The 17,259-nt window shown below is 44.5% G+C and overlaps 1 protein-coding gene across 1 annotated transcript in view; it reads left to right on the top strand.

Moving 5' to 3' along the window:
* Positions 1 to 216: 216 nt before the first annotated feature.
* The window catches only part of LOC138468562 (extracellular calcium-sensing receptor-like), a 179,556-nt gene continuing 162,513 nt past the window's right edge, over positions 217 to 17,259 (top strand). The window contains exon 1 of the mRNA XM_069609023.1: positions 217 to 328. Coding sequence (XP_069465124.1) covers positions 217 to 328 — 112 coding nt within the window. The remainder of the gene's footprint in view (positions 329 to 17,259) is intronic.

The raw sequence follows: 17,259 nt of genomic DNA, 5'->3' as shown, positions 1-17,259 counted from the left end.
GGGGCTCCCTCTTCTTTCTTCCCCCTCCTCTCCCATGGTGGTGACTGGGTTTAGGGTATCTCTGTTGGACTAGCACTGACCTTCAAGAGTCCCGGATGGGTGCCCAGGCACCAAAAGGCACAGGATGGAGGTGTGGTGGGCCTGTAGCAGGTGTGTCGCCTTCAGCCGTCTCTCCTTTTTTTCTTTTAACCACGGCCCTTTTATCCAAACAAGGCCATGGAGTGTTCAAAAATTGTAGCAAATGTCTCGGATCACAGCCGGCGCATGAACACCCGTGTGGGCCGCAACCGCTGTGATCCGCGTGTCTTCCAAGATGGCCACCGGCCAAGTGCGTAGGTACGCGACCACGTGAGGAAAGAAAGCACTTTCTCCGACTCAGCAGTAGCCGGAGCAATGCCTCGCTCCCCGCCATCACCATTCCTCGTCGCCAGTGTTACAGGTGGCAAGTGACACCCAGGGCCTCCGCAGGCATACACACGCTCACACGCATGCACACGGAGGAACACACGGGACACGTGTTGCTGGTACGGGGTCCCGGTTGCAACTGCCGTCTGGGACCTCCTTTATTAACAACGCGCATGCGCGGCCCAGAACGAGGCTCGCGCATGCACACTCTGCGTATGTACTACGCAACAAAGTAGGAGTAATTCAGGTCCAGTCACACAGGACAGCACTGCTTCACTAATAACAAGTTAAAGCTTCCCACCTGTCATGTGCAGACGAGGTGGCCGAGTGGTTATGGCGATGGACTGCTAATCCATTGTGCTCTGCATGCGTGGGCCTCATCGGCTGTTTTCTTCACACGTTTTAAATATGGGTGGTAGTGTTTACAAAAAAAAAAGTTCTAATTTACTACAATGCTACAGATCTTTCTTTGTCCATTTACCTTCCCTGACAGATGAACGCTAATCACTCAATGACGCCAAAACATACACCAGTGTTCAGGTAGAGGGAACGACTACAAGCTGCCTCAATTCTTCAAAAGTTACCATCCCTCTCAAGTGACATTTACTTCATTTATTGGTCATTTGTTAGTGCTTATAATAATACTAATTTGCTTTTACACAGCACTACGAACCCTTGGGCATCTTATCACCCACAGTGTGTGGTAAGGATGAAAGGCAGAGTTTAGCCCTGGAGGGATTTGTCAGCAGGCTCTAGTACAGATGTCTGATCTGGCATTCTACTCGCTGTGCTACCCGACCAGCAATTGCAATTGGCATTACTGTTACAATTACAATTAGCATAACTGTTTCAAAGCGCCCACAGGTCAACAGGGTGGGGACAGGGGAATGTAGACAATGAATTAAACAAAGAGAATAATTGAATTAATAGAGAAACAAATAATGATAATAAAAGGGAGCAGAGACAAACCTACTATGCCTTGTGAGAGTTCAGAACATGCAAGTGGAGAGGGGTGTGGGTAAGGGATAGATGCTGTGGTGCTCATGGTGAAGTGCTAAGGGTGAAGTGCTAAGAAGAGAAGAACATAAGTGCAACCCGCCATGGGTTGCGTGAGTTTAAGTAAGTGCAATAAAAAGACAGCAGACGGGATGAGAGATGTGGCGGTGGAAGGGCAGGTCCCTGAGGATACATAAGGGCCCTGCATATCAGTCACGCTACAAATGCATTCAGAAATGTCTTGCATTCATCGGCATTGCAGAATGAGCCGCTAATATTGTTTAGGGTTTGTGGGAAAATCAGTTATGTAATTCCGCAGAAGTTCCTGGTCATGTAATTACCTTTCGGTGTGCGTTGCTGATTGGGTCATGCCTGACCATTGTCAGCATTGCCGGCGAGGTCCCGCTTGGTGCCAGCACGCGCCCTGAGTCCCTTGGTGTGCCACAGCAGATCACATGTGGAAATAAAATGCAGCCCATCGGCAACACACCTACAACCACCAGCTCCTCAGACAACACCCGCAGTGTTCGGACGCACACGATCCAAAAAAAGACACGCATTGGCAAAGCCCATAGTTTTAGCACTTTATTTTTTTATTTTTAACAGGGCTTTATTAAAAGGACACACACACGGGTTAAAAAAGTGGATGAACGCACACTTGTTTAAGAACATTTTATTACACCAGCAGCACAGTTATAGCCACAGTTAAGCAATTCTTAAGAATAATGTGAAATAATGGCAGTCACTAACATCACCACGTTTGCTGTTAAAGCTTGATAAAGAGATCCTAGGATGATGTATTTTGGGCGATGAGGGGTAGGTAGAGATTAGCCTGGTCATGGGCAGTCATTGGGTAGGTAAATAAATAAATAACATCCACAAGCCCTGTGTCCCTGCTGACATCGCTCACCTAGCTTTACTCTAATGCACTCATTTCAGGTAATAGGTGGTCCTTCAGTGCCAGCCAACAGCCAAAACTAAAAATGGCTCAATCCTTAAAATTATTACTCAATGCTTCACCAAGACACAACCATTCTCATAACTGCGCCCTGAAACACCAGGCCTGACTCACATAATGGCCACAAAAATAGTGAGCCAGTGTCACACAACTGCCTTGTGAATGCTGGAAACATTAGGCCTATCTCATCTGAGCACTGAAGCACAAGACAATCAGCAAGTCTATTGTGATCGTTCCCTGGTCCAATCTCACAAAATGATTCATAAAAACAAGGCACAATGCACTCTATTGTGAAGCAAGAGAATTTATGTAGAATAGGAACAATATATTCACTTTTCCATACATAGCACCCGCTACTGGTCATATGGTTGTATAGCACTGCCCTCTTCAATGCTACTCATTTTAGTGACCCACTTTGGAAAGATAAAAAGCTAAAGGAAGGGGGCGTGGCTACATGGCCATGTAAAAGGACCCTATCTCGCAGCTCCTGCTTATCCGATGAGGATCCGAATGCTGAACAGGTATAATTAACAAGATATGAACAGTAAAACGGAATCCACAGCAGCATGAATATGCCGGGCACACAGCGCTGAAAAGGCCGAGATTAAACGTGCATGCAGGACAGGACGCAGAAGAAAGAAGTTTGGACGGTGTTGCGGGACCCGCGAGGGGAACTCGGAATCGGGCGGTATGGGATGATGGCACCGGCACCTTTACAGGAGCCGTTAACCCTGTACTTCCTGACTCGTAATGAGGCCCATTGTGTCAAGGGACTGATGCTGAGGTGGCATTGTGCAGTCGTGGAGAACACGCAGGGCGCAGTTGTCTAATAAGCGGCTGTGCGAAGAGCGGGAACCCCGAGCGGAGGCATATGTACCCGAGACGTTAGGAGAAGTGAAATCGTGTTAGGTCAGCAGGCATGGACAAAAAGAACACTGAGACACAACACAGACCCCAGCTTTGAAAAACGCAAGACGTGCCAAGGAAGGCTGGAAAACAAACAGCACAGAGCAGATGTGCTGAGTGCACACAGAGAGGATGCAAACTGAGTGCTAATGTACTTGCTGAGGAGGGAGAGCATTTATATGTCACACGCCAGTAAGACTCACGCACGGGGCCGCCAACTATTTACTACAACATCTACTAAGGGTGCACAGCAGACGGGAAGGCATGGAGTGTTCTTATGTCCCCGAAAGGAGGATCATAGTGTTTTGAGCAACGTCTGATGCATGGGAGAGAGGAGGAGGAGGAAAGTACTTAGTCCCCACCACGTTAGAATACCAGAAGGGCAATTGTGAGGAAGCCTAATGGAGGGGGTCTTGGAGACTGTCACAGAAGATCAGCAGCAGGCCGAACACCACAACGGAGCTTTGGGGTGGGGACACTAATCAGACACAGCTGCAACGAGGGCTGCAAGGGTCTTAAAATGGCACACGCACCAACGGACAGCCGGCAGACACAATGGGCCTCATTACACGGTAGGCGGTGAGCCATGGCTCATGCCGTTAAAATACCGGCACCGCCTTGGTGGAAAGGGGATTTACCGCCCCATTCCAAGGTTGGATGGGCGGTAAATTCCCCTTCCACCATTGCCCTTCCCCATTCCCATTTCTGCCCCATAGGGCTCTATGGGAATGGGGAAGGTGCTAATTACGGCACCGCAATTTTGCGGTGCCGTAATTAGCTCCGAGGTCCCTTTGCAGGTTGGATTTTAACGCCTGCAAAAAGCAGGCGTTAAATCCCCCAACCCGCAAAGGGACCTCGTAGTAAGGCGGTAAGGATTTACCGGTACCGGTATTTTACCGGTACCGGTAAATCCTTACCGCCATCCGTGTAATGAGGCCCAATGTATATGGAACTGTGGGCACAGCACCAAAGTTAGGGGGCCCACGAGTGTCACACTGGCAAGCCAGAAGCACGGATGGTAAAGGCCCTGGTACTCCCATTGCCCAGTAACAACCTGAGAAGACAGTAAGGCACTGGAAAAGACCCTAATACAATCCAGATGAGACAAGAGGCGAGGATTACAAGGCAACATATACACATGCCAACTGCTCGCTAATTCACCGGACACATAACTGTGGGCGCTGCTCCAAAGCTCAGGAAAAGAGGGTGGCAACATCCGCAGCACAGAGGCACAGTAAACAAAGCTCCTGAAACTCCTGAAACCGAATGTACAACACACTCTGTAGAGGTGAGTAAGGAGCCTGAGAGGTCCTTGGGCCCCCAGTAGAGGGCATAAGCAGCCCCCCAGGCCCAGGCAGGCATAGACAAAGGAGAGAGGAAGAAGGGCGGATTCATAGGGCCTCATCACGAGTTTGGCGGGTACCCTTAAATACGGCGGTAGCACAATTACCACCACATTTAAGGGTCCACCAAATCACGGGTTTGGCAGATTTCCCACCAGCTCTGAGCTGGGGGGAAATGCGCCAAAATTTTGCACTAATAGCGCCGGCGTTACCGCCCAACTTGTGATGAGGCCCATACACAGATCAAGTGGCTAGGGGGAGCACATCATCGTCGAGACAAAAGTTTTTGCAATAACTTTAAAGTGACAGAATCTGTGCCGGGAATGTGAGTAGTTCCAGTATTACTTCCTTACTGTCCATGCAAGGCTTTACTGTGGAGGTGAGATATGGCGAAAACAAGAAGAGTCACGTTGCACAAAGTTTGGCTGACTTGCATAATTATGCTCGAGAAAAGTGTCTCGAGGATGAAAGTCTCAAAACACAAGACAGCATGGAGGTGTACCTGAATTCCCCGCACAAAGTCTATGAAGAAGACACATGCCAGGGGATGTCCACAGTTTATGTCGACGGGTTCTCCTACCATGTTTATAACAATCAGGAAAAGGAACTGGGTGAATGAGGCCCCGGAGCCCTCCGCCGGATACAAGATCGGTCCCCAAAGTAGTCAGGTGGCTGAGTTGATGGTGGTTCATCAGGCCACCCTCACTCCTGTGCAACACCGACTCCACAAACTGGTCATAATCACTGATTCAGAATATGTCCGGAACGGGTTTGTGGAGCAGCTGATTAATTGGAAACCCAGAGGCATGCTGTGTGCAAACCATAACCCACTCAAGCATGGCAAACTAATACAATCTATAAATGATCTGGTCACCTCTAATGAGATAACCATCTACTAAGAACATCAAGGGTCATTCCAGAATAGAGGGACCAGACAAAACAGTAAATTACCTGCCTGACCAGCTGGCCAAAACCAGACCCACCCATGGGTATCTCATTGAGATCGAGTCCCTGTTGGGGGAAATCCAGGTCACTGCTGTTACCAGGTCCCAAACACATGCCCAAAATGAACTCTCAACTGCCCAGTGGAGTAAGGAGACCCCAGCTGCTGAATTGTTCACGGCACAAAAAGGGGATCAGATAATTTGACCCCATGAATTTTCTTCTGACCAAAACCGATTACGTCGGGAAAGAGGATCTCTGGGTGTTGATGAAGTTTCCCAAAATGTTCTGAATCCAAGAGGTTTGTTGGTACAGAGATCAATCACTGGATGTGACCAGTGGGTGGTGTCTACCTCATTCCGAAGCCTGATGCTAATTCACACCCATGACGTTGCCACAGCCGGTCATCAGGTGTTTCATACTACTTTGGAAATCTTCTGAGAGGTTGCATACTGGCCATGACCAATATTTGAAGGGGTGTCTAGTGTATGCGCAATTTCAGCCAAGTTCACGCACATACTGAGCTCCCCTCCAGAAAATGGGAATGACACTGCCTTGGTCACATTTAGAAGTAGATTTCATCGGGCCCGTGATTCGCTCCTCTAGACAGTAATATGCTTGTTTACCAAAAGGGTGGAATGTCTCCCAGTCCAAAATTGCAAGGCAGAATCGGCAGCTGCCCTGATGATAAACCACACCTTCTCGCATTTCAGCCTCCCCCAAAGGATTGAGTCAGACCGAGGAAGTCACTTCACCACTGATGTGATGACAAATGTTGGATACGTTGACCCATTCAGCAGAATTCCCACCCATAACCAAACTGCACTTCAGCAGTTAACAGCAAAATGGCTACACTGACTCCTTTGAGCTCCACTACCTCGCATCATAACTGCATTGTGCAGCTACAAAAGGATGGCTGCACTGTTTTGCCAAGTACCATTGGGCAAGTTGGAACCGGGAGCACACTAAGAAAGTCTGCCAGGGTATGTTCTGGTGTGCACTATAGAAGCGGAGTGAAAAAGCAGCGCTGCTTTGCTGCCAGCCCATATTTTACATTTAAAATTATGCCGCTTTGATGCTCTTTTCATCTGTTCTACATTACTCTGCTTTTATCAGTGAGGCCCTGCCATGCCCATCCAAATTCAGATTGTGGTCCAGCAGAAGAGAGCCTTGTTCCTGAATGGCAGGCTGTGTCAGACCAAGTCTGGGAAATCAACAGAAGCTTTAATTTCAACCGTACGGAAAAACGCTTGACCTTTGGGCTACAAAATGTAAAAAATCACTGCTTCCAAAGAAACCCTAGCTGTAAGGGCATATGTCAATTTCAGTGGACCTGTGTTTTAAACAGATTGCTGTATAAGTGAAAATGACTAGGGCTGCAAAAGGGAAATTCCAGCAGAATTCACCACGTGTCAAAATGTGTTTTTGCAAACCAAGAAAAATGCCTGTTTTAAAAGTACAATCTTGGATAAAGCCCTTTCCTTGCCTAGGAATGTCAGGGGGTTGTTTTTTGAAAACCTAGATGGGATGTTGTGTTTCAACAGACAAAATTCTGATGCAGAAAAATAAAATAACTAAGTAAAGGCATTGGCTGCATTGTGGAACTAGCCAAACAGGTTTTCTGCTTGGGGGGTTGCTAGCAACAGGAGAGACCTTCCCCCCCAAAAGAAGCCATACTAGATTCTGGGACACCTACCTGTTAACTGCCGCCCTTGAAAACTGTGAGTGGACCAAGAGAAAGAAATATCACACGCTTGTTAGACTTCTGTCTGGGCTTCAGCTCGAGACAATAGATCTAGGACACCTAGCCGCAACTTTTGGAAGTGACAACCACCAGCCACTCAAGCTGGGGAAACTCCAGGGCAGGCCTGGGCTAAACTGACATTTGGTGGTAGCCTGAAGAAAAAAATGGTCCCAGTGAAGGACAAAGGCCGCCCATTTTGGCTCCAAAGACTAGTTTATTAATAAAACTTGGAGACTTTTATCTCTGCAATTGGACAACACAGAAATGTGAAAGTTTCACAATCTAGATGCAATTTTGATGACTGTAATTCAAGACATGGTAGCCTTCAGTTGCATATAAGGGACAGAAGTGGCAGAGAATTGGATATTCTGAGGAAAGTGTATAGGTTGCCACTTTGAAATTCAAGATTAACATGCCTTATGATAATATGTACACATGTATAAGGTAATAGAATTGTAGGTATGATATTTCTCACTGAAAAGGGCGAAACATGAATAGATGGACGAAACAAAGTCCTATAAATAGGAATATTGGACTGCCATGCTCTGCATGAAATATGTAATCTGCCTATGTAATTTGTTAAAGTGGCACAACTGTACAAATGTGTAATTTATGTTAAGATTGTTTTTTGGCAAAAAGGACTGTGGGAAGGCTTTGCATTTCATAAAACAACACCCCCTAAACTGAGTCTCCTCCTTGAGGAGGTGGCTAACTTAGGTGGACCTATCTGGTTCTTAGGGGTAGGTCTACTCAGTTCTACCCAACAATAAACCCGGTGATGTCACCCACTTTTATATAAAGGATGGGAGCTCACAGGGACTCTCTCCTGAATTTCCCACACCTGCGTATCCAGACATTCCAGATCCACCTTTGTAAAATTCCAGACTCCACTGCTAGGGCCAAAGCATAACTGACCCTATCCAAGCAGGGCCAATTATCTAGAAACCCCCACAAAAATCCCAATAGCAAAGGGGAAAAGCTGTGGTACCCTTGGGAAGCATCCTGTGACCAGATCAGCCTTTTTCTCACTATCTGCATGTCTGCTGTAAACTTACCATTCAGTGTCCAGACTTTCCCAGCTGCTTGCTGTTAGGAGTGTCCACCACTATCCTGTGACTAGAACTTTTGAGTCCAGAACCGGTTGACTGTCAAAATCCCCAAACTCAAGTGCTGATTGTAAGTATTTCCCCATCCCATAGCCCCACATAGCCTACCCCATTTTGATACTTTGTCTTGGTTCCACTTTTTAAGTAATCCTATCCATACCCTTAATCCTTGTTAAAATGGTTAGAATTCTCTGTGCATCTTGTCATTGATCTCCAAGCGTTAGTGCCACTTTTGTATTCATTTCTGTCTCGCATAGATCAGAAGTCCTTAGTCATATTTGAAATAATTAAATTAATTCCCACATGAAGTTGAACGTGGGGTGAAAAGGTTGACGTTGCGAATCAAGCTTTGAATGTACCGTGTCTTTCTTTAACTATATAGTCTAGATAATTTAGTTTAAGTAAAACTTGCTGTTGCTTTTTAAAACCGATTTTCTTTTCTTAACTGCTTTATTTTACCTAAACCGAACCTCATTCCACCTTGAAAATCTCATCCAATTCTTCAACTATAGCCACTCTTTCACTTCTATATTCTCCCTACGATGTGCATCTATCACTCAGCCTAAAAACCGTATTTTGATTCTGTGTATTTCACCCGTTTGTTTTAAAAACCATTTTGACATTTAAAACTGCAAATGTGTAAATTGCAACTTTTCAACGTGTGAATTGGGCTGCACTGTGTTTTCATTTCAAGTTGCTTTTTGAACTGTATGCCTTTTGTGATACCTTACCTTATAGTTGCTAGTGATATTATATCCCTGATACTGTGATAAAACATATGTATATCATTATTTAACCACACATATAATTAATTATTTGTCCAATACCGAGTGTCAATTTATGCCATTGCAAAGGGTTTTTGCCTCTTATTTTGTGAGGGAAGGTCAGATTTTGATTCTGTTTGCTGTCTCATATTCCTGTTTCCCTGCTTCTTTCTATCCACTCAGAATTCGATTAATTGGGGTTTGAGGGAATATTGCAGGGGGAAACCGTAACTCAGGTGCTATCTATCCTAATTGAAAAAGTGCTCTTATTCATTTGTGTTTTGGGTATGTTCTTGTAGAAAGTTACCCAAGTGTATTTCAGTGGTTTTCATTGTAATTATAACCCCATTGGTGATTGCTGCACAATATAAAAATTGTGTGATTTTCTTTGAAATTAAAATAAATAAATATTGTGTAACCAACCACCGGCCTGGTTCATGGTCTATTGTGACCCAGGGTATTTGTAAAAGGGGATGTGAGGTCGGTTGGTATCAGCTCAATTTGAATTTGTAGAAAATCAAGAAAAAGCATTCTCATCGCGCTCTACATCTAAGACTAAGGGCGAAGGTCCTGGTCTGGTATTTGATGCCGGTTGGAATCCTTTACACAAGATGTGGGAGATACCTGGGGTAAAGAGACAACTCCATATTGCCTACCACCCAGCCTCTAGTGGGAGAGTTGAGAAGTACAATAAAATGATTTTGAGCATCCTAAAGAAGTTTGTGATGGACACTGGGACTAGTTAGGACATCCGACTACTGCTTGTCTTGATGGCCATCAGGACTACCCCATCTTCTGCGAAAAAGCTGTCTCCATTCGAGCTAAAGACTGACAGAAAATGGTGTTAAAACAGCATCTGCTCTACAGAACGAAAGAGCAGACCCTGTTTAATGCATCCACGACACATGAATATATTGAGAATCTGAGAAGACACCTCCAGCAAGATTTTACAAATGCTCAGCGTAATCTGAAAAAATTGGGCAGAGGGGATGAAAACCCACTACGATTTAAAGACCCTAAAAATGTATATTAAGTAGGAGACAGGGTCTACTTGTACAACTTTCAGAGGAACCAGACCCAGGAGTGGAAATTCCTTCCCTCCTGGCGCAGCCCCTTTGAAATTGTAGACAAAATCTCACCTGTTGTTTATAAGATCTTCATTCCTAAAGCAGAACAAACGGAAGAGAAATGGGTGCACATCTATCAGTTGAAGTGCTGCCAACCCAGGCCAAATTTGCGACTGATTGAAGAACCCAGTGAGGGTAGAGCCCAGGAATTCTCCGAGGAGTAAAGGTAGGGCACGGGAACCTGAATAACGAAAATCCTATCTTAACAGGGAGTCGAACAATGATACTTATTTTGAAAAGATTACAAAAATAAAAAATGTAAGGAACCACTGTTTGGGACATATTTGCATCTGGAAAGCCAAATGCTTGCTTGATATGTGCACTTTATGTGTAACTCTCCTGCTGTTTTGTTATCTATTGTCTCGTCCCTACCTGGAAAAATTGTATTGTGTGAAATACTTAATCTCTCCATTCTTCTTGGCAGATCTATTAATTCCTTGACTCTACAGGCCAGAGGAGAGCCGCCGGACAGGGAGAGGTCCAGGAACCCCAATCTAATGGAAAAATAAAAATCCGAAGAGGGTGAGTACGTACCAGTGCACCACTCCATCAGGACCCGGAATAGAGCAGACACACTCCAAATGAAAGTCCTTGAGTGAACCAGGAGCAGGCACGACCTAAAGGAGATACCTGGGGCGAACCCAGGTTATCCCAGAAGGAACACCCCACTCTATCCTAGCTCTTCACTCTCTCAATAAAGTTGCTTCAGAGCTAGGAGGAGGGATTTGTGGGGTGAAATAGCCCTAAAAAGCAATAACTACAGGCTGGAGTCAGAGGGGGAGATATGCCCCTCAGCAAAAGGCCTGTGCTAGAGTACATGCAAAATGAGGCCCTTGCCCAAACATGAAGGAGCCAATTTAGGCATCTAGGCATGGGGATGCCTGAAAATATTCCTTGCTACACATGAGGGGAAGAACTCATGATACTGTTGAGGAAGGTCTGGAAAGGATAAGACCCACTTGACAAACACGGGGACATCCAGCATGTAAATGAAAGGGCCAAAATGTGTGCAATCCTGCACAACAGACTGGGGTTTTACTGTAACAAGAATGATTGTCTTCAAAAATCTGTTTTTCCTCTCATTTTCAATTAAAGACCTGCTCTTCAAAATATGTGCAAGAATGCCAACAAAGAACTGTAAGTTTGTTCATCATGAGCCCATCACAGATCATGAGCCCATCACAGATAATATTTTAAGCAACCAGAATCTACAAGGAAATGTGGAACTATAACAGCATGAAAGGTTTCACGGCTAAAACTGACCCTCAGTGACATTGCTATTGGGTCTTCAAAATCAAATCTTTAAGTATTCAAATGTCTTTAAACATATTATGTTGCCTTCTGTAAACATTGTTGCAGGAAAGTACTGTAGCAAGGGGTACGTGTTAGATTGTGTGCCTTTGCTAAAGTTGGATCAAATATAAAATGCTGGAAAAAGGCAACTCTTAAGTTCCACTTCCTAGAAAGGAACCCCAGGTGTGAAACCAGCCTTCCCAAGCTGTGTTACCATGGGAATGAGCTGTGGCATTCTGTGGATCTTCAGGTTTTACAACCAATAGCACTCAGGCCATTGTAAAAGCTATCAGTCAGCTGCTTCTGGTGGGTCCAAAACGATTTTGGTGATACCAACCTATCAAATGTTATCAAACAAATAATAATTGTGTACTCTGTATAAATCTGGCAATAATAAAAATTTGAGAAAGGGTGTAGTAGGTGATAGGAAATACACCCAATGAATGCCATATTTTTCAGTAATGTAGTTTGGGCTTTAACGAAAAAATACGATAGCTTCGCTCCAATAAGTCGCACAGTCATCCAGCAAGGTTTATGCGATTAAAAAAAAATGTTATGTCTGAATATGCTGGCATTTGTGGTGTAATCTGATGAGAAAGGTATTTTTCAAAATGTGAGATTTCTAGGTAAAAAAGCCAGATCCAACCCATTGCCCGTGTCATATGATTGATGGAGAAACCTCCCCTGACTGCTAAAATCACGTCTACTTTCTCTGAGCTTACCACTTTAGGGAGGGGGGACCTTTGACCATTCCCCAATCAGTTGTGCAAGGAGGATGACACAGCTGTGATGTCATTTGGCTTATGAATAGGTTACTCCTCTCAAGTGCAGATGCTCTCTACAAAATCTGAGCTGTGCAGCTGACAGGAGATCTGTGACTATACTTGCAGAAAGTGGGCCTAATTCTGGAGTGAAGCAGGGATCTGGAGTAACTGGATGGGATCACAGAGTGAGGCCTTGATTGACCCCGGTGATGCTCCTGGCAGTGGAGCCCTGGTGCCATTGATGACTGTAGAATCTTTTTCTTCTGTAAGTATAGATCTGCGCAGCCATAGATTAAACAAGTCCTATCTATGCAAGCACTAGCCTAGAGTGTCCATAAGGGAAACCCCTCTATTCTATCTATTTGGGAAATTTTGTAATTTTTCTATTGAAAAGTATTTTTATTTGTCTGTGCAATTTGGTAACTCTCCCCTTGACAAATACTGTGTTTCTATGTGCATTTAAGTAATTGTTCCTATGGAACACATTCCTCCCTTGTGTATCTGTTGATCAGAGTTCTCTTTCCCTTGAAAAGTCCTTTGTTTATTTACATAATAAAGTATGTTATTTCCCTAGTATTTTGCTTAGAAAATCAATAATTCCCCCATTCAAATTCACAGAGCAAGATTGTTGCAATTCAAAATCAACCATCTTGTGCCCATTGAGGTTATTTAATTGTTATAGTCATTAATTTTGCTCCAAAAGAAATATTGCCATTATGAGCTAAAACCGAATTTGTCCATGTTGAAATTGTGTGTCTAAAAACAAATCCCCATTTGCATCCGTCATAATAAACCGAAACTGTTCTTCCCACTGTGAGAATCGCTTTGCCCAAAACATCCATGTGAGTTGCCACTGTCATTTTCACTAAAAACCGTGGTTCGTAAATGCCTTTCTTATTGTTGAAAATGTGTATGTAATTTTCAGCTCCAGCTAGAATTAATCGGATTTGTAATTTTGTTTTTCCAAAACCTTCTCTTCCTTCTTTAAAAGGTGATTCTTCCACTCAACCCTTCTTCGTCTATCATGTTCTGAGCTCAGATTTAGCATTGCAGTTTCCTTCATTGTTTGTTTTTTTTAGCTTGCTTGTCATTTCCAGCTCCAGCCAAATTCAGTGTGGTTTATCATTTCGTTTCTCTAAATATGTATTTTCAACCTGTAAACAGTGGTTGTCCTAAAGTAGTACCCTTCCCCTATCATGTTCTGAGCTCAGATTTAGCATTACCTTTCCTTTATTATATGGTTTTGTGCTTGCCTGTCACTTCAAGCCCCAGTAAAACTTAGCGTTATTTGCTATTCTAAATCTTTCTTTTCACCTTTCAAAAATCGTTTTTCCTACTCAATCATTCTTTTACTATCATACCCTGTTTTCTGATTCAAATTCTATCGCCTTTCATATTTTACATTATTTTTCATGTGCTGCCTGTGTAAAACTTTGATTTCCTAGGTGTGCTAGCTAACCCGTTTTGAAGCTCTTTTTGTACTCTAGTGTAAGCAGCCCAAAATGCCCTTGCACGGTGTCCCATGGGAGTATCAGTGAATCATTGAAAAACACAGTTATCCATTGTAACAGGGGAAGCACTTAACCTTCCTGCCATCCGTTGAGAGAAATGAGTTGGCATTGCTTTTCACAACACAAATTTGGTGTGGCATTGAAGTCGATCGTAATCTGGTGATGTTTTAGAAACCTGTGGATTGTGTCGCCACCTCAATAGTGGCTGCTGTCATGTTTTATTCTGATGGAACATTAAAATAATCAATTAATAAATTGTTCATTGACAACACAACGGCCTGGTTCTTGGTCTATTGGGACAAAGGGTGCTGGTGGAGGTTGGATGTAAGACGGTTGGAGGCCTCCTTAAAAAAACATTTGGGGATTGCAAGAGGAAAAGGTCCCTCTTGCTGTGTGCCATCTGTTAAAACCCATTGTAAATGTATATATGTTCTATAGTAGTGTTGTGTGAGTTTTAAGTATTGATGCTGATCTTTGGTTGTGTTTGATTTAAAAGGCCTTTATTAAATGTATATTTATTTTTTATATACTCTTGATTGAGAGTAATTTGTAGTGTCCCTGCTGTGTGTGCTCATTGAGGGCTTTCGATCATCCTCATCACTCCTGAGATCTAGTCTTGACTGCCGCCAATGCTACCTTGTTTGGTCTGGCTTGTCCAGAAGGTTACCCTGTTCCAAGAAACCAGGCTCGCCTTCTGAGCCTCTGCCCACTAGGTCAGAGTTCAGAAATCCATCTTAACAATTATTCAATTTCATTGAAATATTTCCGAAAAAGGTCAGGTGAGCTCACACCCACTGTGCATTTCTTCGAATGCCTTACATTTCTGTTGCATTTTGCCTTTAAAAAAGGAGTCTCCCGTTCCTTATTGGATTCACTCTTGGAAAGCACCTTCGGAACAATTCATTTGGACATATTTTTGGAGCGTTGCTCTTCCCAAAGCTCTCAATCACTAAGGCATGCTCTGTTCCCTACCAACTCCCAGGACTCATTGTGAGTGACTCTCGCGGAGCTTCAGTCCCAGCCACTCTGCCCTAAGCTTCCCAAAGCTGGGAAAGGAGACCCTGAATTGACTCATACTGACTTAGAGACCCTGGGGTGGGCCTCACAGCATCTGAATGACCAAATCAGGCAAGGCTACTTTTTCTGCTGCATTGATCCAGTCAAACTGCATGTGACCCGTGCTCACTGTATTCCAACCAGGTTGACCCACAGGTCCTACTTTTGGCACTCCATCGAACTCAAACTATAGCTGCATCACATCTGTCAAACCGACTCCCTGCAGCATCATGCCAAGTGGAGCCTGTCACCTGTTTGGCTTGAGCAACCTGTTTGCCGCTGTGGACCAAACTTGAACAACCACCTCTTCGAACCCTGCATCTGCTCACCAAGTTCACTGCATCGCACTGACAGACATCGACTTGAACCGCTGGAGAATCGTATCACTCACTGACCTGAACAAGCATTTACCAACATCTCGAAACTCCTCAACTCCCAATCTGACCCTGGTGAGCCATCCGAACTGCACAACCAGAAGACCATATTCAACACACATCGAACTCCCGGTTCCAACTGACTAGACACCAGCTCCCGCTTAACCCAACACAACTCACCACACCTAAACCTGGTTTGACCCACGCCACAGCAATGCTGTTGAGCCACCAAAGAACAATGGAAAGTTCATCTTTGGGTCCTAGAGACTGGTTAAGTCACTTTTGCATCAGAAAGACATATCCTTTTTGACTCTTTGGTAGTTACTTTTTGTCTTTTCGCCCCTGTTTTTTATTACCCACAGTGTTGCAGCTTTCTATCTTTGCATATTCTGTGTTCTCTCTTGCAGGGGTGGGTTTTTATAGTGATTTTTATAATTATTTTGTACATTGATGGGTTTAATGTAAGTGTATTTATTTGTACAGAACCTTGATTCAACATTCCTTGCTTTTGGACTGTTATACTTTGCTCTTTTGGTCACTACTAGATCACATACATACCTGCTCCGAGAGTATAGGCATCCCTCGGCCCACGTTCCATAAAAAGGTGTTAGAAGTCCATCTCTTGGCTATTCTTGTTCTACCTTTATGATGGGGAGTGTGAACCTTATGGCCGAGACCTCAGACCAATGTAATTTATTTTGTTTAGAAATATAAAGGATGTTTGCTTTATTTCCGCCATGTAGTGGCATTAATGTGATCACAAAGTTCTGAGGTCAAAAAACATAAAATACATGAGTATTCATTTTGTGAAAATAATTAAAGGGTTTTATCTGACCTCAGTTGCCCGTGCTACTCCTTATCTAGCTTGTAATGCAACTGAGTTAGTGAAGGTATTTTTTGACTGGGGTTGGTAGTAACAGTTCCACCCAGTAACAGTACTAGGTTTAGTGGCATCACTACCTTACAGTGAAAGGGTCATTCAGAGCCTTTTGCCACAGTGACATAGTCAGTAGCATCAGATCCTCTCAGTGTGAGTGATATGAAGACCCTGTAGTGACCTGGTAAGTGACATCATTGCCTGACAGGGTCAGCTGCGCATTGATTCTCAGTGACATCGCTGCCTTTCAATGGCAGAGCTAGTGACACCCCTTCCAGCCAGGGACTGACACGTCACTGCCTTACAGTGGGCGTCTCTGCTGCACGTGTGTCCCTCAGTGACAGGGTCAGTGGCAGCCCTGCGTCTCAGAGACAGGGACAGTGACTGTATTGCTTCTCGGTGAAAGGGTTAAGGGTATGTGTGGTCCTGTCTGACAGGGGCAGTGGCCTCACGGCTTCTCATTGATAAAGTCATCCACTTTAATGGCTCTCAGTGACAAGTTCAGTGACAGCACTGCCCACCAGTGTCAGGAACAGTGAACTAATTGTAGCTGTTAGTGGCCGTGTGATTACTGTCTCACAGTGACAGGTTCAGTTGGTATCACTCCCTCTAAGCGCCAGTGGCATTCCTGCCTCTGAAACATAGGGACAGTTACTTTGGTTGGCTCTGAGTGACAGGCTGATGTACCTGTTATTGAGGGGGTGAGTGTCTTTATTGTCTCTCAATGAAGGAGTCAGTGCATTCACTGCCTCTCAGTGACAGGCTTAGTGACATTACTGGCTTCTGGCGACCGCTGCAGTGACAGAAACTGTGACTTTGTTGCCTCTCAGAATCACCCCTGCCTCCTGGTGACAGGTCTAGCCACACCCCCTTTCCCAGTGACAGGTTTAGCCACACCCCTCTTTCCGGTGACAGGTTTAGTCACACCTCTGCCTCCTGGTGACAGGTTTAGTCACACTCACTTCGCAGTGACAGGTTTAGTCACACCCCTCTTCCAGGTGACAGGTTTAGTCACACCCCACTTCCGGTAACAGGTCTAGCCACACCCCTCTTCCCGGTGCAATGAAACAGGCCATTTATCTATTGAGCACAT

This window comes from Ambystoma mexicanum, chromosome 1p (genome assembly GCF_040938575.1).
Source record: "Ambystoma mexicanum isolate Mex_15411 chromosome 1p, UKY_AmexF1_1, whole genome shotgun sequence".
Lineage (NCBI taxonomy): Eukaryota > Metazoa > Chordata > Amphibia > Caudata > Ambystomatidae > Ambystoma > Ambystoma mexicanum.
The sequence above is the reverse complement of the archived record's forward strand: the minus strand, read 5'-3'. Positions and strand labels throughout refer to the sequence as shown.